General features: G+C 46.7%; 1 protein-coding gene across 5 annotated transcripts in view; it reads left to right on the forward strand.

Annotated features, from left to right (window-relative positions):
• Nucleotides 1–22,320, forward strand: part of WDR35 (WD repeat domain 35) — a 192,075-nt gene that overhangs the window by 107,102 nt on the left and 62,653 nt on the right. For 2 of the 5 annotated variants that reach the window (XM_068108360.2, XM_068108361.2), the window contains 4 exons: nt 2,430–2,595; nt 3,699–3,841; nt 8,007–8,132; nt 15,533–15,718. In XM_068108360.2, coding sequence (XP_067964461.2) covers nt 2,430–2,595; nt 3,699–3,841; nt 8,007–8,132; nt 15,533–15,718 — 621 coding nt within the window. The remainder of the gene's footprint in view (nt 1–2,429; nt 2,596–3,698; nt 3,842–8,006; nt 8,133–15,532; nt 15,719–22,320) is intronic. The other 3 variants (XM_068108362.2, XM_078773177.1, XM_078773176.1) reach the window with 2 other exon arrangements.

The following is a 22,320-nucleotide window of genomic DNA, read 5'->3' on the forward strand; positions in this document are numbered from 1 at the left end:
TCGGTGGGGAGTGGGACCGGCATTTGCCCCCTCCCCCTCCCCTCCCCCTCCCACCCCTCTCCTCTCCCCATCCCTCCCCCTCCCCCTCCCCCCTCTCCTCCCCTCCCCCCCTCCCCCCTCTCCTCCCCTCCCCCCTCCCCCCTCTCCTCCCCTCCCCCTCCCTCCCTCTCCTCCCCTCCCCCTCCCCCTCCCCTCTCTTCTCCCTCACGTTTATACACGGAATGCCGGGCAGAGCAGCGCGCTGATTCGACGATTCGTGCGCCCTCCCCCTCCCCCTCCCCCTCCCGTCCCCTCCCCTCCCCCTCCCCTCCCTCTCCCACCCCTCTCCTCTCCCATCCCTCCCCCTCCCCCCTCTCCTCCCCGCCCCCCTCCCCCTCCCCATTCCCCCCTCCTCCCCTCCCCCCTCCCCCTCCCCTCCCCCCTCTCCTACCCTCCCCCCCTCCCCCTCCCCCTCCCCCTCTTCTCCCTCACGTTTATACACGGAATGCCGGGTACTTCCCCCCCCCTCTTCTCCCCTCCCCTCCTCTCGTCCCCTCCCCCCCGTTCCCCTCCTGTCCTCTTCCCCTTCCCCTCCCCTCCCCCGCCTGGCAATGCCGGGTACTTCCCCCCCCCCTCTTCTCCCCTCCCCCCTCTCCTCCCCTCCCCCCTCTCCTCCCCTCCCCCCATTCCCCTCCCCACCTCTTCCCCCTCCCCTCCCCCCTCCCCCTCCTCCCCCCCTCCCCTCCCCTCCCCTTCCCCCTCCCTTGTATGATGGAACATGTTAGATCAGGTCATTGAAAGGATCAGAACATGCATGACATTATAACATGTTAGATCAGATCAACAAAAAGATCAGACTGTGCATGTCATTATAACATGTTAGATCAGAACATGCATGACATTATAACACGTTAGATCAGGTCATGGAAAATATATCATTAATATTATGCCATTATCTTAAATCTTATTACTTTTGCAATGAGAAGCGGCTTTGGAAAACTCCACAAAAAACGCCTTGGAAGAACTCCACGTTAGCGGCAAGAAGGATCGTGTTATTAATCCTTGTGGGGTATATAGACTACACGAGAGCTACAATCGTGTGCGTTTGGCGACATGATAAGCATTGAGTGATGTCTGGACCGGATTCCTCCAAATTTCTTTGTTTGGTGTTATAAACAACATTGGCGACTGTTTAGAAAGGTAATCAAACGTGTTTGTAGATTATAATATTTTTACTTCCGGTAGAGGCCGGTGGCCCGTTGCTCACATGAAAATGCCATGATAAGCTATTTAAAAATGTTATCACAGTGTTTGTTCAAGGAGGAAAAACCCCTTGGGGAGGTGGGACATTATTAGTGTTAATATTGTTTTGTAATAACATTAATATTATGCTATTAGTATTATCATTCTTTTTGTTACAAGAAGTGGACTTGGAAAAAAGCCACGATAAAGCTTGCTTAATACAGATATACACCTCAACACGCAACCCCATTGGCGGCAATGGTGATTAAAAAACCCCTTCGCGGAGAAAACCCCTTGGGGGAGGGGCAAATGAATGCGCTACAACCTTCATTGTGTGACCCTTAGTCCTCCTGTAAAGTTTGGTTGAGATTGGATAAGCAACGATTGAATGTATTGTGGTCAAAAATCGTGAGACAGACAGACAGACAGACACCAAATTGTGTATTTTAGTATGATGGAAGTAACACTGCGCGAGGTATCGTGTTCCATGAACTCTCTAGTTTGTTTTGCTTTTTCTTAAGACATTCTGACAAAGCAAGATTCTTTCATTGATCGATGTCTAAACTTGAGTTTATTGAAAGGATAAAATACAAAAGCTCCACTAACCCGCCGATATGGCACTGCACAAAGTAAATGGTGACTGGCTTCTTTTCTACACTTTCTTATCTCACTGCTTTGCCATGATTTATATACTTTATGCTTGGTCCAAAAACATTGGTGAAAGCCCCTCTCTCTAGAAACTGCTCAAGTATTATATGGTTCTATCCCCAAATTCCTCTCGAAATTGCGCATTAATGTGAGATGGTTCAATACCCTCACAAACAGCCAGAAATTTCCCCAACACTCACAATCTTTCCATGCAGCTTGAACTCTAATTTATAACATTAACGCTTATCACATTTTTACATCAATCTACACTTACAATTGGCATCTAGCCTCAAAAACATAAAGTTCTATACAATAAACAAATAATTCCATATTGGGTCACAGCTATACCAGCAAGGAATAATGCACAGAACATGACACACTGCGTAACAGTCACTCGTAAATAATTTGTGACAAGGCATGCTGCAAATCTTTCTTAATGGACAGCCCGTCAGATCCATTCCTCGCATTCTGAAATGATAAGGTAGCCACACTTGTTGTCTTATAATGACCAACTTCGTTCCCCACTATGCTTTATCCCACTTCCCTTCTCTGAGTGACAGGCCAAGATGGAGCTGCAGTGCATGGTTGGAAGGACAGAAATAGCCAGAATTGTGAGCTTGCAGTGGTATAATGGACGATGGGGTTACTTTGAACCAGACTGCCCATCCTTAGCCGTGTGCCTTGATAATGGTTGTTGCCAGCTGATGCGCACAGAGAATGACAATGGTGAAGCTTATGAAGCACACTTGCCCTTCTCTCCCTTGCTTCCTCATGTTTTATCCCTAAGTTAATACTTGAATTATTAATGATAATTATTCTCACCTTGCAGCAAACCTTTAAACATTATTGCTACCCCTGTTGTGCTGTCGTAGTATCGATGCTCAAATTAAAGTACAGCAATAATAAAGCCCTCACATTAATGGTAGAATTAATCAATCCCACCTCCGCGCTTAAGGTTCACATAACCTTTTGAAAAGTTTAAAGAATGAATTGGCCGTTTGGAAGAACTATTTACATTATTCATTTGGTGCAGTATCTATAAAAAGAAAAGCTTGCTTGAGTAAATAGTGAGAAATCTAACATGGCATTCATTTGGATGGTCTGCAATTCCCTTTCATTGTGATGTAATGGTGAAAATATTGGTGAATTTTTAACCCTTCAAATAATTGTTTTCGATCAATTGTAAATTCCTCCTCGAATTTCCTCCACATTTCCTCAACCCCTCCATACTTTCTCTTTATCGAAGCCCTCCCTGACAGACCCTCACCTCCCTTATCTTGGAGCAAGACCAGCAATAAGACGGTTAGAAAGTTGTCCATGAGAAAAGCCATTGAGAAAACATTGAATGAATGGAGAGAAACTAAGATAAAACATTGAAGGATGCCCTGAACATTCATGTTATGGATAGAAAAATAAAAAACTTCTGTATGACAGAACTGCCTGGTTTGAGTTGCCTTTGTGGCAATAAGTACATAAAACAGAAGAATGATTTCATCCAAAACAATCAAAATTCAGCACTGGGATAAAATGGTTAAAAATGGGCATGGAGTGCTATGCTCAAATTGTGACAAAACCCAGGTGTAGTGTTGCGATAACCCATCCATGAAATTGTACCTGCCATGAAGGCGAAGACAAATACTGCATGGTGGCATTGAGAGAACCAATCCTGACGTTATCAATTTCTCTTCCTTGTGCACACACAGGCACACACAGGCATGCGCTTCTCTTCTTTTTCCTCTCTCTTGTACTTTTGACCTTGACGTATATGTTTCTCAGTAATTTCTGTCCCTCTGAGTTCGTTTTTTCCCCTCATTTACACACGTGCACAGATGTTATACTACTGGACACTGGTATGAAGATTGTTGATGCACAGTGGAATCATTGCGGTTCTATGTTGGCGATTGCCTGCTGCCAGCAGATAAATTCTTCACAAAGTTTGAGTGAAGTGCAATTCTACTCGCCCTTTGGAGAGGTGAGCATGAATAACGATGAAGTGAACTTTTGGCAATCACAAATGCAAGTCATTGTCGCAGCTGTAAATCTATATACACATCAACACCATTGTCTCTCTCTCTCTGTGGCTTTCTTTCTTTATTTATTTCTATGTTACTTATACACAGATACATCTTTTAAGTTACAAGCTCCAAACTCAGGGTACAAATACAACTTTGTTTGGGGGGTAACATAGGCTATGCGATTGCGGCCCTTCTCGGAGGTGTGAGAGGCCGGAGAGGGGGTGGGCGTAAATTATCTATGTAAATGTGTACCGTGGAGCGCCACGTGATGGTGGTGGCAGAGGGTACTACAATTTCCGTTTTTACCTGGATAACGTTAAGGTTAAAGCACTCTTCACACAGGTAAATTTGACTCTTCGTACAGGTAAAAGTTAAAGCACTCTCCTTCCATTCTCCCCTTCCGATAATAGAGAGGCCTGTCAAATCCCCCCCCCCCCCACCTCCAAAAGATTATATATATATAGGGGTGTGCTATATATATATATATATATATATACAGTCACGTGAAAAAGTAAGTACACCCCATGTAATGTTTGGACTTTTTCAACATACAGCTATTTGATCGTCATTTCAACAATATTGATAGATAAAGGTGATATAATATAACAAATATCATGAAACATTTACATTTTGTAGTCCATTGTATAATTTAAATAAACATAAATGCAAATTTCGCATGTGGAAAAAGTAAGTACACCCTTGGCTCAAATTGGTGGTATTGCCCCCTTTGGCAAAAACAACTTCAAGTAGGCATTTCTTATAACTGTCTACCAGTCTCTGACATGGACTGGGAGAAATTTTTGCCCACTCCTCCATGCAGAATTATTTCAGCTGTGCGATGTTTGAGGGGTTTCTTGCCCCTCAAACCAAGCTAACCAAGGCTAACCCCCGGTCTAGCAGGGAAAATGGCCTTAAAATGCATGTTGTTGTGTTGTTGATGTTTGAGGGGTTTCTTGCATGCACAGCTCGTTTCAAATCCCCCCACAACATCTCGATGGGATTTAGATCCGGGCTTTGACTTGGCCATTCCAGAACCCTCCATTTCTTTCTTTTCAGCCATTCCTTGGTGGATTTACTGGTATGTTTAGGGTCATTGTCATGTTGCAAGGTCCACCTTCGGTTGAGCTTCAACTTTCCGACAGATGGTCTCACATTATCCTCAAGCACCCTCTGGGTCAATGAATAATTCATAGTGGATTCTATGATGATGAGCTGCCCAGGCCCTGATGCAGCAAAGCTGCCCCAAACCATAATATTTCCACCACCATGCTTAACAGTTGGTATCAGGTTCTTGTGGTCAAATGCTGTCTTTGGTTTTCGCCAAACATGCCTTCTGGTACTGTGGCCAAATAGCTCTACCTTTGACTCATCTGTCCAGAGCACATTGTTCCAGAAGTGCTGCTCTTTGCCTCGGTGTTCATTGGCAAACTTTAGTCTTACCCTGATGTTCTTTCTGGACAGCAAAGGTTTCCTCCTGGCACACCTCCCATGTAGATCAAATTTGTGCAGCCTCTTTCTAATGGTAGACTCGTGCACTTTGACATCAACAGTGGCAAGAGCTACCTGTAGGCCCCGTGATGACATTCTGGGGTTCTTAGAGACTTATTTCAGCATCTTGCGGTCTGCTCTCGGGCTGACCTTGCTGGAGCGGCCTGGCCTGAACAAGTTGGCAGTTGTTTGGAATCTTCTCCACTTGTCGATGATCTTCCGGACACTCGAATGATTAATTTCAAATTGTTTGGAGGTCTTTTTAAATGCCTTCCCAGACTCGTAGGCATCTATAACCTTCTTTCTGAAGGCCCCAGAGAGCTCTTTTGATCTAGGCATGGTGACGCCGCACACTTCAACAACAAAGAGAAAATCAAACTAAATGTCTGAGGTTTAAATAAGACAGGTTCCTCCAAGATCTTCTCTAACGATGTTCTAATCATTTGCACCTGAGCTGGTGCACCTGATTCTAATTTTAGGTATTTGAAGTAGTGATAAATGTAGGGGTGTGCTTACTTTTTCCACATGCGAAATTTGCATTTATGTTTATTTAAATTATACAATGGACTACAAAATGTAAATGTTTCATGATATTTGTTATATTATATCACCTTTATCTATCAATATTGTTGAAATGAAGATCAAATAGCTGTATGTTGAAATATGTTGAAAAAGTCAAAACTTTACATGGGGTGTACTTACTTTTTCACGTGACTGTATATATATATACAGTGCATTCAGAAAGTATTCAGACCCCTTCACTTTTTTCACATTTTGTTATGTTGCAGCCTTATGCTGAAATCGTTTAAATCAATTTTCTCCCTCATCAATCTACACTCAATACCCCCAAAATGACAAAGAGAAAACAGGATTTTAGAAAGTTTTGCAAATTTATTAAAAAGAAAAAACTGAAATATCACATTTACATAAGTATTCAGACCCTTTGCTATGACACTTGAAATTTAGCTGAGGTGCTTCCCATTTCTCTTGATCATCTTTCAGATGTTTCTACACCTTGATTGGAGTCCACCTGTGGTAAATTCAATTGATTGGACGTGATTTGTAAAGGCACGCACCTGTCTATATAAGGTCTCACAGCTGACAATGCATATCAGAGCAAAAACCAAGCCACGAGGTCGAAGGAACTGCCTGCAGAGCTCAGAGACAGGATTGTGTCGAGACACAGATCTGGGGAAGCCTACAAAAAAATTTCTGCTGCATTGAAGGTTCCCAAGAGCACAGTGGCCTCCATAATTCTTAAATGGAAGAAGTTTGGAATAACCAGGGCTCTTCCTAGAGCTGGCCACCCGGCCAAACTGAGCAATCCGGGGAGAAGGGCCTTGGTAAGAGAGATGACCAAGAACCGGATGTTCACTCTGGCTGAGCTCCACATATCCTGTGTGGAAATGGGAGAAACTCCCAAAAGGACAACCATCACTGCAACACTCCACCGATCTGGGCTTTATGGCAGAGTGGCCAGATGGAAGCCAAACAGTTCAATCTTGGTTTCATCAGACCACAGAATCTTGTTTCTCACAGTCTGAGAGTCCTTTCGGTGCTTTTTTGCAAACTCCTAGCAGGCTTTCATGTGTCTTTCACTGAGGAGAGGCTTCCGTCTCGCCTTTCTTCCGTCTTCCGTCTGGCGTTGTTTCCCTACTTATTACATCGAAATGCTCCTACACGTCACATGGCCCATGCTATTTCCTATTCAATCCTACCTTTCCTATGGTATTCTCTTACCTACCCTCATAAACGTGACAATATTTACACAGTATATCTCTCTCCTCTCCCCTTCCCCTCTCTTCCCCCTTCCCCCCTCACTCCTTCCCCTCCACCCTCTCCTGCTTCTCCCCTCATCTCCCACTTCGCTCCCCCTCCCTATCCCCTCTTCCCCTCTGCCTATCCCACCCTCCAACTCATTCCGGTATGGGTCCCCCTTCCAAGTCGCTCCTGATCGGTCACCCTCCAACTAGCTCCTGTCTGGTCCTCCTCCAACTCGCTCCGGCATGGATCCCCCTTCAGCTACCTCTGGTACAGGGCCCCCTCAAACTCGCTCTGGTACAGGTCCTCCTCCAACTCGCTCCTGACCTGTCACCCTCCAACTCGCTCCAGTACAGGTCCTCCTCCAACTTGCTCCGGCATGGATCCCCCTTCAGCTAGCTCTGGTATGGGCCCCCCTCCAACTTGCTCCTGACCTGTCGCCCTCCAACTTGCTCCACTACAGGTCCTCTTCCAATTTCCTCCGGCAAGGTTTCCCCTCCAACTCACTCTGGTATGGGTCCCCCTCCAACTCGCTCTGGTGCGGATCCTCCAACTCGCTCTGGTATGGGTTTCCCCCCACCCCCTTCAAGTTTTGTCCTCGAATAGTTCACCCCTCCCCCTCTCTCCAATTTGCTCTGGAACTGGTCCCCCCTCCACCCCAACTCGCTTTGGGATGGGGCCTCTCCTGCCTTCCACCCTGATCTGTTCATGATTTAGAAAGACCCATTTTACTCTCACACATAATTATCCTGAATACCTTCTCACCATCTTTTCTTAACCTTATTGTCCACTTAATTTGTGTTTCCAAAGAAGCTCAAGGATATGGGGTTGTTGCTTACACATCTGCTTGCACTTGTCTGTGGTTGTGCTCAGCACCTGCGCACACTCCCCTTGGCTAGCAAGAGGCTGTTGGGCTTGGCATGGGATGGAGCTGGCTGTCGCATTGCTCTGGCCCTAGACACGCTCGTGCTTTTTGCAAATGTCCGTCCTGAGTACAAGGTATGCACTCTGTCTACGCATGTCCATGTAGCCGAGACGGACAAGGATGCTAGCTGTTATTTATTTACAAATGACCAAGGGACAAGATTTAGGTATGATGAAAAGTTATTGAAAGTCCAGTAAATTACTTTTAGAGTGATTGTAAAGGCTTCTGCATCAACATATCACCATGCTGTTTCACTGATTTTATTGTTGGTCCTGTTAAAGGATCTTGTTTGGGTGCAAAAATGCATTTTGAGCGATGTTACAACATTTGCATGGAATACTTTATTGTATAAAATCAAACAGTGCAGGGCAGTTGGATGAACATTTTTTGGTGTACAGTACTAGTAATACCCACTCCTAACCCTCCGGTAAGGTCAACGGTTAAACCACTTGCACTATTACAGTATTACATGTGTACAGACGAAAATTGCAAATTGTCTCCCTAGCCTCTTGGGAGATTATTTTGTGCCCAGATCACAAGCACATATGCAGAATTTCGTGGAGATTAGCCAAGCTGTTTTCAATTTATATAAAATTCATCCATACATCCACATCAATGATTCCCCCGCTGTATTTTACTATAATTCCCCGACTATTGTACACACTTCTCCCATCAATGTGCGTGCATTGATGTTATCTTTGTAGAAGTCTTTGGGATGGGTATGCAAACGCTTCAGGACACGTGCTTTGGCGCCTTCGGCATTCATAAATTTATTGCCACCCATTTGTTCTTACAGTGGTCCAAAGAGATGAAATATATAATTATTCTAATTCCGTGTATTGCAATCTGAATTCCGTGTATTGCAAAACCTGGTGTTGGCTTAGCGGTTAGGGTGCTGGCTTGGGATCCTAGGATCCTGGGTTCGAATCCCGGTCGATCACTGAATTAATGCCAGGGGGGGTTGACTCAGCCTGTCATCCTTTCGAGGTCGGCAAATTGAGTACCAGTTCACTGGTAATTCCTTGTGTGTCGCAAGGTGCGACTAACAGGGTTGGCGGCAGGAAGGGCATCCGGCCGTAAAACATTGCTTCAAAAGGGGACCATGGTGCCCGAAAATGGCCAACCCCTGCTCTGCGGGGAAAAATGGCCTCTAAAGGTGGTTCTTCTTCTTCTCGTGTATTGCAATCTGACAATTCTCCAGCATTAGCTGTTCAACGCGTTTCATGTTTGCAATGAGTGACAGCAATTGGTTGCTTATGAGATCGACTCAAGATTGCACCAGTTCATGGTCATGACGTCACTGCACTGTATAATCGCACAACTACATGAAAGACAACAACAACAACAACATGCATTTTAAAGGCCATTTTCCCTGCTAGAGCGGGGGGTTAACTACATGAAAGACAAACGTCACTAAATTGTCCAAAAGTTTCCTGTGCATTTCAGCAGGTTTGGTGTTCTTCACAAGGGAGTTAATGATGCACCTCCATCCCACTGCGCATGCCATTATGTTGCTGGTCATCTTAGTTTTATGCAGAATGCTTTGAACAACCATGATGTTACTTCCTGTTGATCTTGCTCAAGGTGTAAACAATATAATGTCACAAAATATCAGCATTTGAATTGTTGTTACATGCTCTACAATATAAAGGCCATGTCTGTCTTGAACTGCCTTTTTATAATGATTGGTCATTTTAATGTAATTTCTAATTTATTCCTTACTCTTAGCAAACCTGTCAAGTTGCACATTTGAATTGTCTTTCTTTTAACATCCCTTTACCATTACCATTGGGTGTATATTTCACAGTGAATGAATATGAATATGAATGATCGTTTTAAGGCCATTTTCCCTGCTAGAGCGGGGGTTAGCCTTGCGGGCCCCATGACAATCATGGTTCCCTGTTTGAGGCAATATTTTATGGCCGGATGCCCTTCCTGACGCCAACCCTTGGTCGCCTCTTACGATGCGCAGGGATACGGTGTACCTATTCTCAACCGGGGTACACACCGGGATCATTCATCCCAGCAAGCTGGTACTCAATTTGCCAACCTCGGAAGGATGACAGGCTGAGTCAACCCCCCGGGTGTTAATTTATCCGACTTCCGGGTTCGGTTGCGAGAGGACGCTGGCGTTGCATATTCGCCGCTTCTCCGACTGGATGGATGTACAGGGTCCGCTTCTACCTTTCTGACCTGACATCTCACACCTGTCCTGCCTTTTCACACCCGCACGTGCCGCGTGTTCTCCGGCTGGATAACGGAATCTGCTTTTGATGGTACGGAATACGGAATTCGAAAGGCCCGCTCCCGTTGTTTGTGGCCGTGGCCTTGTTTGCCGGTGGCCTTGTGGCCTTGTTTGCCGCTGTGGTCTTGATTAGCGGCTGCAGTCGTTTGCCGCTGCGTTTGCCGCTTTGCCTCCTCGACCTTGGCCTCGTACTCGTCCCTTCGCTCCTGCCTGGCATGGCTCTGAAGTACTCCGCCGCAAGGCTTCTTCTGCTCAATACCCGCTCCACCCCATCATGCATCTCTGCCATCAAATCAAATGGACTCCTCCGACGACCCAGGTACATTCACCGTGGCTCCGGTCGCAAGTTTGTTTATTCGCAATCAGGTCACTCCATCCCCGTCCTCTGGTCGGCTCAGCGCACTCTCACTCTTCGTCCCAGCGCACCTGGTCACAGCAACCCACACGATCGCACCTCTTGCCTACGAACCCTGGCTAAATCACCTGAATTCATCCCTGCTGTTCAAAACAACATCAAGCTCACCCTGTTCAACACCCGGTCCCTCAACAATAAATGCCTCATCCTGAACGAATACATCCTGGATAACAAACTGGACTTTCTCTGTCTCACCGAAACCTGGCAACAACCTCTGGACTACTACACACTCAACCTCACCACACCCAGTGGATATTCCTACGTCAATAAACCACGCTCGGAGGGCCGAGGTGGTGGAATTGCCGTTATCCACCGTCAAGACATCAAGACCAACCTCATCTCCATCTCATCTGCTCCATCATTTGAACACCTGGCTTTAAAACTCTCTGGTCACACGCAGTCAGTCATGGCTGTCGTCTACCGCCCTCCCAAACCACACCCATCATTCCTGTCTGACTTCTCCTACTTTCTGACCCAGCTATGTTCCCTCTCCCCCTCAATCCTCCTCCTTGGTGATTTCAATATCCACATGGACTCCACTGACTCCACAATAACCACTGACTTCACTGATTTACTCACCTGCTTTAACCTCACTCAACATGTCGACTTTCCTACCCATATCCGTGGTCACATTTTGGACCTTGTCTGCTCCACTGGATTAAATTTGCACCATCTCTATGGCTCCGACCTCACCCTCTCTGACCACTTAGCCATCACTCTGACCATCAACATCCCCGCCCCAACACCAAGGCATTATCGCACAATCAACTTCCGTAAGCTAAACGCTCTTTCACCTACCTCATTCTCATCCACCCTCTCTGAAAAAATGTCCACTTCTCCCTTCATTGACCTCCACACCCCTTCCGACCTCACTGACTACTACAACCACACTCTCTCCTCCTGCCTTGACCAGCTTGCGCCTGTAAAAACCAAAACAGTTTCTTTCACCCATTCTGCTCCCTGGTTTACCCCTGAACTCCACCTGATGAAAACTCGTGCTCGCCAACTTGAAAGACTCCGCAATAAAACGGGTCTCACAGTTCACTCCCAAGCCTACAAGGACCACATACAACACTACAAAGATGCCCTCTCCCGCGCCCGCTCTGCCTACTACTCTCAAATTATCCACTCTGGCTCCGGAAACCCAAAAGCACTCTTCTCGACAATAAACAAACTCCTCCGCCCCCTGAACACCACCACCCAGTCATTCACAGTAGACAACTGCATCTCCTTCCTCTCTTTCTTCCAACGCAAAATTGACAACATCTACAACAGCTTGACCACCGCCGCACCCGCTCCCCCTCCAACCACCTGCCCCCCCTTGTCCTGCCATCCCCTGTCTCGGTTCTCCCCAATCTCTCCTACTGACCTCTCTGAACTCCTCATAGGAATGAAAACTGCCACCTGCACTCTTGACCCCATCCCCTCCAGCTTTGTCAAAGCCTCCCTCCCTGCTCTCTCTCCACTTATCATTGCAACAATAAACTCCTCCCTGTCTACAGGCATCGTCCCACCTTCCCTCAAAATTGCTGCTGTTACCCCCATTCTAAAAAAACCTGGACTAAACCCTGACACCCTAAACAACTTCAGACCCATCTCCAACCTACCCTTTCTGTCAAAAGTTTTGGAACGCGCTGTAGCCACTCAACTCAAACATCATCTCTCTGCCAATAACTTGTATGAAACATTCCAATCCGGATTCCGCTCCAACCACAGTACTGAAACTGCTCTCCTCAAAATCACCAACGACCTTCTCCTCTCCTCTGACGCTGGCAACCTCAACATTCTCGTCCTCCTCGACCTCAGCGCTGCCTTTGACACCATCGATCACACTATCCTCCTCACCCGACTTGAATCCACCTTTAACGTCACCGGCACTGCCCTCTCTTGGATTAAATCATACCTCTCTGACAGATGCCAGTTCATCTCCATCAATAACTGCAAATCCCCCACTGCTCCCCTCCCCCAAGGTGTCCCCCAAGGTTCAGTTCTTGGCCCCCTCCTCTTCATCCTTTACCTGTCCCCGCTCGGTCACTTAATCCGCCGTCATGGTCTCCAATTCCACTGCTTCGCTGATGACATCCAGCTTTTCATCTCCACCAAGTCCGTCTCCACCGACACCCACTCTATCCTGACAAACTGCATCACTGAAATAAAATCCTGGCTTCAAATCAACTTCCTCAAGCTTAACTGTGATAAATCTGAAATAATCATCATTGGCCCAAAAACGCTCACAAAATCCACCCATAACTTTGCCCTCAACATCGACGGTATCCCAGTATCCACCTCCCCTCACATCCGGAATCTTGGCGTCATCTTTGACCAAACCCTCTCCTTCGACAAATACACTAAACAGATCACAAAGTCAGCCTTCTTTCACCTGAAAAACATTGCCCGTCTCCGCTCATCCCTCTCCTCCACGGCTGCAGAAACCCTCATCCACGCCTTCATCACCTCCCGTCTGGACTACTGCAATAGCCTCCTCTATGGTTCACCCTCAAAAATCACCAATAAACTCCAATACATTCAGAACTCCGCTGCCCGTCTACTCACTCATTCCCGGACCCGTGACCACATCACCCCCGTCCTTTACAAGCTTCACTGGCTCCCCACCCCCCAGAGAATCCAGTACAAAATCCTCCTCTTGACATACAAAGCCCTCCATAACCTGGCCCCATCCTACCTGGCTGACCTCCTCTCCAGACACACTCCCACCCGCAACCTCCGCTCTGCTGGTACCAACCTCCTGACCCCCTCCATCCGGACCAAATTCAGATCCTGGGGGGACAGGGCCTTCTCCATCGCTGCTCCCACCCTCTGGAACTCACTACCTCACACCATCAGAGACTCCTCCTCACTCACCACATTCAAAACATCACTAAAGACCCACCTGTTCAACGCTGCATTCAACATTCAACCCACAGCATTTAACCCCTGACTATCTCTTCTCCTTCTCCCTCCTTTTGCTTTAAATATTTCCCTATTGATTCTTGTCTTGTCTTTTTGATTCTTGTCTTATATATATGCCGTATATCGCTGCTGTTTGTTTTCTTGATTCTTGTCTTTTTGCAATTGTTGTTTTCATGTATTGTTATGCATTATGTTTTCCACTCTGTCAAAGCGCCTTTGGGCTTCTGGAAAAGCGCTATACAAAATAAATGAATTATTATTATTATTATTAATTTAGCGATCGACCGGGATTCGAACCCAGGATCCTGGGATCCCAAGCCGGCACCGTGACCGCTAAGCCAACACCAGGCTCAATGCCATGCGTGAGCACTTAATCCTTTATGCCTAAGTCACACATAGGCGGATTTGTCGGCGACTACTGGTGACTGGAAAAATCGCCACCACCCGCCGACAATCGTAATGAAACCGTAATGGACGGTCGCCTGTAGTCGTGGTTATCCTCCCCAGGTCGGCTGCAGTCGGCAAGAGCCGCAAAGGGGCCAAATATATTTTTAAATGTTTAAAAACGGCGCGCTCAGTCGCACTCGAAAAAAATCCGCCATGCTGTCGTGATGGAACCGCCATGCTGTCGTCGGTATCCGTAATAAGAGCGTAAAGCGGCCGCAACCCAGTCGCTCATAGTCTTCCGCAATCGCCCCACCAGCTAGCACGGCAGAGATGCGAATGCCATACGGCCTTCCTGCGGCATCTTCCCGACTACGGGCCGACACTGTTGCGGCTGCATATCGACTACAGAAGAACTGCCACGTCTCCCCTGCGGCTATGGGAGACTGACGACGACAGCAGTAGGACTAGTGGCGGCCGAGTTACGGCCACTGGCGACAGAGATACGACTGCCTGGCGACTGCATTACGACATACCACGATTCCATGGCAAGACAGGATGGTGTGAGGGTCTCTGTGGAGTGAGGTCCTGTGGTGCCGACAAGGATATGGCTTTATTGTTTGGACTTGGGACTTTTGGGAACTTTATTTTTGGGACTTTGGTCCTTTGGAAACTTTATTTATGGGACTTGGGACCAGTGGAAATAATTTGTTGGACTTTATTTCCATTCTCTCTCCCTGCAGAAAAGTTTGATTTTTACATTACAATGATACATCTTTATTAACTTTCTTATTGTACATCAAACATCTTTATGCTTCATGTCATACATCATTGAAGTGAATAAAGTGAAATGTAAAATAGAGAAATAAAAAGATTTTAAAAGTTGTGTGAATCGTCTCCAATCGCCGGCGGTCTTATTGCAGTCTTGCGGACGTCGGAGTAAACCGCCACCCGGCCCCAATGCAGTCGCCGCGATCCGCCATCGGTCGTAATCTAGCCGCCAGACTGTCGCCACGCTGCCGCCGTGCATCCGCAATGCAGTCGTCGTCGATCTTCAACAGTCGCCATCCCACTCGGGGCGTCGTCGCAATGCAGTCGCAATGTGGCCGCCTGCAGTCGCCATACTGCCGCCTGACCATATTTGACCGCCCGAAATCGCCAGTAGTCGCCGAAAAATCTTGATCGCCGGCAGTCGCCAGTAGTCGCCAAAATATCCGCCTATGTGTGACTTAGGCATTAGAGTTTAGAATTTAGATGGATCGCACCATCTTTACTTCTTATGATTGCTAAATTTCCCAATATATGTCTTTTGGAATGATTCTGTTTGTGTGCCAGCATTGAAGCCAATATTTTTGGGAAATATCAAAACGAACATGCCACTTTTTCTGTTTTTTGGGGGGGATATTTCCAACTAGTCAAGATGTCCACATAGGATTGCTGCTGGAATCATATTTGTCATCTGCAATGTTTTGCTCCACATCCTCCTATTGTCCTCACTGCTTTTGTGTGCGCATCTATAGTGGGCGTATGTGCGCGGCACTTTGGTGTATGCGTACACTAATAGGGAGAATGCTGAACATCGTGTGATGTTCTGGAACACAAAGAATGGCGACAAAACCTCAAAGTTTGTTCACGGCCTGCGTGGCATTTCAGCCTGCGATGATGTGTGCCTGCTTTCCGCATCCTCTGACAACTCGCAGGAAATGGTCAGTGGAATTTGTACCTGCTGTGGGAAGTACTGTGTATCTAACGGTTCTGTTTTCGCTGCTTTATTAGTCCCCTACCGGTGTACACCGGAGGGGACTATAGGTTTGCACTCCGTCCCTCCGTCTGTCAGTCCGTCACGCAAAGAACAGCTTTCCGGACTTTTTTTTCTAAACTCTTAATGCTAATGATTTGTAAACTTGGTACATGGTTTCCTCATGATAAGTTACAGATCAAGTTCGAACTTCACGACGTTTCGATCATTTTTGACAAAGTTATGGCACTTTGAACTTTGGTAATTTCCCCAACAGTTTTCCGGACTATAATTTGGAGTGCAGTAAGTCAAAGCTGTTAATATTCCTTGTTTTAACTCCAATTTACATTCTGTTTCCACTTTTAGTGAGAAGTTGGGGTCTGTGCAACCATTCATAAACTGTATTTGGTGCAAATTGGATAATTTTTAGCCGAGTTACCTCAGACCGTGAGTGGGTAATTATATAATTCACACATAGTGCAATACATGCAGGCTGCTCCATGGAGCGACCTTGCGGGCTTATTTTAACTCCGATTTACATTATTTTCCCCTTTTAGTGAGAAGTAGGGGTCTGTGCAACCATTCATGAACTTTCTTTTGGTGCAAATCGGATAATTTTTAGCCGAGTTACCTCAGACCGTGAGTTGGTAATTATATAATTCACACAGTGCAATACACAAGACTGCAGGTAGGGGACATGTATTGCAGGGCAATACTCAGAATGCTTGTTAGTCCCCTACCGGTGAACACCGGAGGGGGCTATCGGTTTGCACGCCGTCCCTCCGTCTGTCAGTCCGTCCGTCAGTCTGTCAGTCTGTCAGTCCGTCACGCAAAGAACAGTTTTCCGGACTTTTTTTTCTAAACGCTTAATGCTAATGATTTCAAACTTGGCACATGGTTTCCTCATGATAAGTTACAGGCGAAGTTCGAACTTCGCGACGTTTCGATCATTTTTACCAAAGTTATGGCACTTTGAACTTTGGTAATTCTGATAATTCTGATGATCCTTAACTCAGTGCCATTTTAAGTTTTAATTTCCTTTAAAAACCAATTTCTCTGCAATAATAGGACCGATTGAGATAACATTTTCACCATATGATGGACTCGGTCTGTAGAATATTTTAATGGTAATTATGACGTCACAGGTCACGTGGTTCGGCCGCCATATTGTTTTTCGTGAAAACACGAAAACCCCTTTTTCTCTGCAACGGCTGAACAGATCGAGGCCAAACTTTGCAGGCAGAATCGCATACCCATGACGAACAAAAAAGTCATCGAGCATGACGTCATGTGTCACATGGTTTCAGAGTTATGACGTTTTTAAGCATGAACCTTTAAAACCGAGCTCCTCCCTCATTTTTGATCCAATCGAGGGGAAACTTCACAGATCTGTTCAGCACTAAAAATGTTCTTTTGGAATTTGCGATAGGGCACGTGATTTGGCAGATATCGTTAATTAAACGAAAATATTTAAAAAAATGGATATCTCTTGTTTATTCTCGAGTTCTCCTCAAGCCGCACTGCGCGTCCTCAGCCTCGTCTCACGAACGTCAACAGCGCAACACAGCGCGCGCTTTCCGGAGGGGCGGAGCCAAGCCGAGCAACATATATATACACATCGATAAATTGATCGTGAACCGGAAAATATAATAAATTACTGATGGTTTCAGAGTTATGACGTTTTAAAGCATGAACCTTTAAAACCGAGCCCCTCCCTCATTTTTGATCCAATCGAGGGGAAACTTCACAAATCTGTTCAGCATGTCAGTCTACTAAAATGTCATTTTGGAATTTGCGATAGGGCACGTAGTTTGGCAGATATCGTTAATTAAACGAAAATATTTTTTAAAAATGGACATCTTGAATCGCTAGTACCTCAGACCGTGAGTTGGTAATAATTTATATAATTCACACAGTGCAATACGTGCAGGCCGCTCCACGGAGCGACCTTGCGGGCTTATCAACGAGGCGAGGCGTGACACACGTTTCTCAGCATACCTCAGATCAAGTTTGAAAACCAGCATCAACCGTGCATAAATTTGCATATTCGATCATTTTTGACAAAGTTATGGCATTTTGAACTTTGGTAGGGGACATGTATTGCAGCGCAATGCTCAGAATGCTTGTTCAATTGGCGATTAAATTGAGCATTGATAATTGGGAACTTTTTGATACCACCGAGTCAACTTTTTATCAAGTCCACTTATTTTAGAATCCATATAATAATGTGCTTGTCATAGCTCTGTCTGTTTGTCTGTCTATCTGTAAAATATTGCGAGATGTTCGAATGAGGGGTTAGGTAGGAGTAGGTGAAGTTGGTAATGGCATAATAACGGGGTGGGTAGGATGTATGTGAAAGAGAGTTAAATATTTCACCATTTTAATGAGGTAATAAATAAATAATAATATGTAATTACCAGGGAACCACAGAAATTCCGTGTAATATAAAATGTAACGTCAAGTCATTAACCCACCTCCCCACCCTACCAAACTCCAAATCTTAACCTCACCCCACCCAACCCCAAGTCCTCAACCCCCTGTGCAAACTATATGTCTCCTCTCTGCCAACCCTCCCCCAACTCTGTCCTTCCATCTCCCCTTCCCATTTCTTTTTCAAGTCTGCAACCCCCCTCCCAACTCCGAGTTGTCAATCCTGCACCTCCTATGCCTCAACCCCATCTCCCCAGCTAGATGTCCTGTCTCTATCCTCCCTTCCCCCTTTCTTCTTCAAGTTCCCGACCCACCCCCATTCGAGCATTCAACTTCCGTCTCCCAACTCTCTGCATCCCTATCCCAACTCTCTGCCCCACCACCAACTCTCTGTCCTCCCCTCCCTCTTGCTTCCTGTTCTTATCAACGTTACACAAGGACACACAAGGAACTTTGGCACAGGAGGCCATTTGGTTCATCATTTAATTTAATTATTTTGTTGGGCGAGGGGAGTTGAGGTCTTGGGGTTGGGAAAGGGGAGAGGAAATATTAATTATTTGGGGTAGGGAAGGGGGGCTTGATTGAATCAATTTGGGGTGGGGGGGGATTTATTTAATCAAGCAACATCTTTAGGGATTTTTTTTTTTTTTTTTTTTTTTTTGTATACAAGATCGAGGCTCGTGAAAGAGCGAACATTAATCACACAGAAAGACAAACAGACACACAAAACAAATAACATCGGGAGCGGTAGACAAGATGGGGAGAGAGGGGGAAGGACACAAACACAACATTTGAGAGCAGGGACCGAGAGACATGGAGACATCGAGAGAACTGTGGGAGGGAGAGGGCTTTGGGGGGGAGGCATGGGAAGGGGGGGGGGGGGCGGTGGGAGAGGTATAAAACATATGGACACTGCCAAGACTTCCAGGAAAGAAGTTGGAATTTCAAACAAGGTGGATCTGGGGTGAATTAGTGGGGGTAGAAAAGATCAAGGTTTTGGATGGGGGAAGATAAGAGATGGTGGTGAACAGCTGTTTTGAAGACCTGGAGGGAGGAGTGTGATTGAAGTGAGTGTCGGAGTTTGTTCCAGAGGCGGGAGAAAAGAGGAATGAAAGAGTGAAGGTGAGCAGAGAGCCGAGATTTCGGCAGTTTAACCATCAGAGGGTGGCTGGCAGATCTTGTGCGACCTGGAGGAATATTTGGGGGACAGAGCACAGAGAGAGCTGGGGGAGCAAGGCCGGAGAGGAGTCGGTAGAAGACAGAAAGACCACCTACCTGCCTGCGGTGAGTGAGTGAAAGGCCCTCAGAGATAGCTTCATCGCGGGAGATTCCAATGATTCTGAAAGCTTTGGATTCAACAGCGTGAAGCCGAGCCAGGTGTGAGGCAGGAGCACCAGCCCATAGGGGAGAACAGTATTCCATTGAGCTGCGGATGAAAGCCTTGTATGTGGTGAGGAGCTCAGGTGTGCCTAGGAAGGACTTCGCACGACGGAGGATGCCCAGTCGGCGACTGGCTTTGGAGGCCAGCTTGGAAATGTGGTTTTCCCAAGAAAGATCATGGCAGATGGTGAGACCCAAAAGCTTGAGCGACAGAACTTCTTGGAGAGGATTGTTGAGAAAGTAGATGGGAGGGTTGTCCAGTCGATCTTTTCGGAGAGACATAGTAAGAGTGTGAGATTTGTCAGGATTGAAAGACATGTTCCACATGTTTGACCAGTCTGTGATTTTGTCCAGGTCTTCAGAGAGTGAGGAGGCTGCAGACTGCCGATCTGAGGGAAGAGGAATGGAGCGGCAGAGAGTGGAGTCATCAGCAAAGAGATACAGAGGATTTTCCAGAGAGTCGGAGAGATCATTGATAAAGACCAGAAAAAGCACAGGGCCCAGCACACTGCCTTGGGGAACTCCAGCCTGAATGGGAAGGGGAGATGAGAGAAATCCATTCAGGGCCACACGTTGACTACGACCAGAGAGGAAGTCCGCAAGCCATGCATGGAGATTTCCATGGATACCATAGGAGGAGAGTTTGGTGAGCAGAGCTGGGTGCCAGACCGTATCGAAGGCACGTGATATGTCAAGGGAGACAGCTCTGATTTCCTGTTTGGCATTGAGGACCTCCATCCATTGTTGAGACAGCAGAAGCAGCATGTCCAGAGTAGAGTGACCTGGTCTGAAACCAAATTGATGATCAGAGATCAAGCCATTGGAGAAGAGGAAAGATTTCATATCCGAAGCAATGATGGATTCCATGACTTTGCTGATAATTGGGAGCAGGCTGATTGGTCTGTAGTTGCAAGGATCTGTTTTTGCACCTTTTTTGTGTAAAGCGGTAATGTTTGCTGATTTCCAGGATGCTGGCAGATGACCTTGAGCAAAAGATAGGGTGAAAAGAACAGAGAGAGGGTGAGATAGAGCGGCAGAGCAGGATTTTAGGACCCGTGGGCTGATGCCATTTGGTCCAGTTGCAGAATCAGAGTCGAGGTTTGACAAAAACTCCTCCACCTTGTCAGGAGACAAGGTCACAGAGTCCAGGAGCAGTTTGGTTCGACTGGGAAAGGTGGGAACAGAGAGAGATGGGTTTGGGACTAAGGATTTTGAGGCAAACACAGAGTTGAGGCATTCGGCTTTGTCACGTGCGATGTCAACTGTGTGGCCATTTGAGGTAAGGGAGGGGATGGAGGGGGAACAAACACCAGAAACGGATTTGACCAGACGCCACCAGGATTTGGAGGAAGGAGACAGGTTTGAGAGTTCATTCTTGAGTGAGGAGAGATAGTGCTTCCTGGCACTCCTGAGGGTAGACACACACTTGTTCCGAGCTTGGTGGAAGGAACTGAGATTTCCTTCAGTTGGATTAGCCTTCCAAGAGGCAAAGGCAAGTTGTTTCAGGGCAACTGCCTCACCACAAGATTCAGTGTACCATGGACGGGAGGAAGGGTAAGACAACTGAAGGCGAGATGGGATAAATCTGTGCATGAGAGAGATCAGTTTGCTTTGGAAGAATTCCCAGGAAGAATTGATGTCAGAGGCAGTGGAGATGGGAGACCAATCCAGACGATTGATGGCTGCTTGAAGACCGTCCCAGTCGGCCTGAGTGAAATGCCAGACTCGTCGGCGCTGAGGAGGCTCTCTGAGAATGGCCAGAGAGATGTCCACTTTGACAAGCACATGATCAGAAGAACCGATTGGAGCAGAAGAAGAGCAGCAGACATTAGCAGGGAAGTTAGTCATAAGCAAGTCTAGAAGAGAAGATACTCCATTGGCTGAGATCCGGGTCGGGAAATTGACAGATTGTGTCAATCCCAGTGAGTCACAGAAGTCCTTTGCTGAGGTGCCATGACTGGTGAGAGAGGAACCCACACCCAACCAGGTGGCATGATGACAATTGAAGTCACCACATATGAGGAAGAGAGAGTTGGGATGAGTGGATAGAAGTTGGTCCATGTTGTCAGACAGTGAAATGTAGATGGAGTCATCACTGTTTCAGGGACGGTACAGAACACATATGAACAAAAGGTGGGAGCGGAGAGGAAGCCGTAGCCAGAGGTACTCCTGGGGGTGAGGAGGAGAGAGGGCAGTGCAAGGAGAGTGAGGAAGAGAGTTTTTGATAAAGATAGCCACACCACCACCAGGCCGAGGCTCAGGTCTATCATACCGGAGGAGGGAGTAACGAGGAAGAGATATTAAGGAATCAGAGACATCTTGAAGGAGGAAAGTCTCTGTTAAGCAGATCAAGTCTGGATTGTCAGAAGCAACCTGTATGGAGAGATCAGTCAGGTTTGAGCGAAGGCCCCGGATGTTTGAGGTCCATACCGTTAATGAAGAGAGAGGGGGAGCATCGGGTACAGGACAGGGGAGGGGAGAAGTAGGGTAAGATGAAGGATGAGAGGGGGAGGTAGGGAGAGCAGTTGTTAGTGTGTCAGCGATTGCAGAAGAGTTCCAAGAAAGGGAAGGATGAGGAGGATGAAAGGTTTGAAGGTGAAGGGATGAGGCACAGAGAGGGGTTGTTTGAGGGGGGGCAGAGGAAAGAAGAAGGTTGGGGGGGGTGGAGGTATGAGATAGAAGGGAGACGAAGTGGGGAGGAGGCAGCTTTGAGGAGGAGGGGGGAGGAGGGAGAATTGGAGAGGAATGGTATGGGGGGAG

Source organism: Myxine glutinosa, chromosome 2 (assembly GCF_964187855.1).
Source record: "Myxine glutinosa chromosome 2, kmMyxGlut1.1, whole genome shotgun sequence".
NCBI classification, from domain to species: Eukaryota; Metazoa; Chordata; class Myxini; order Myxiniformes; family Myxinidae; genus Myxine; species Myxine glutinosa.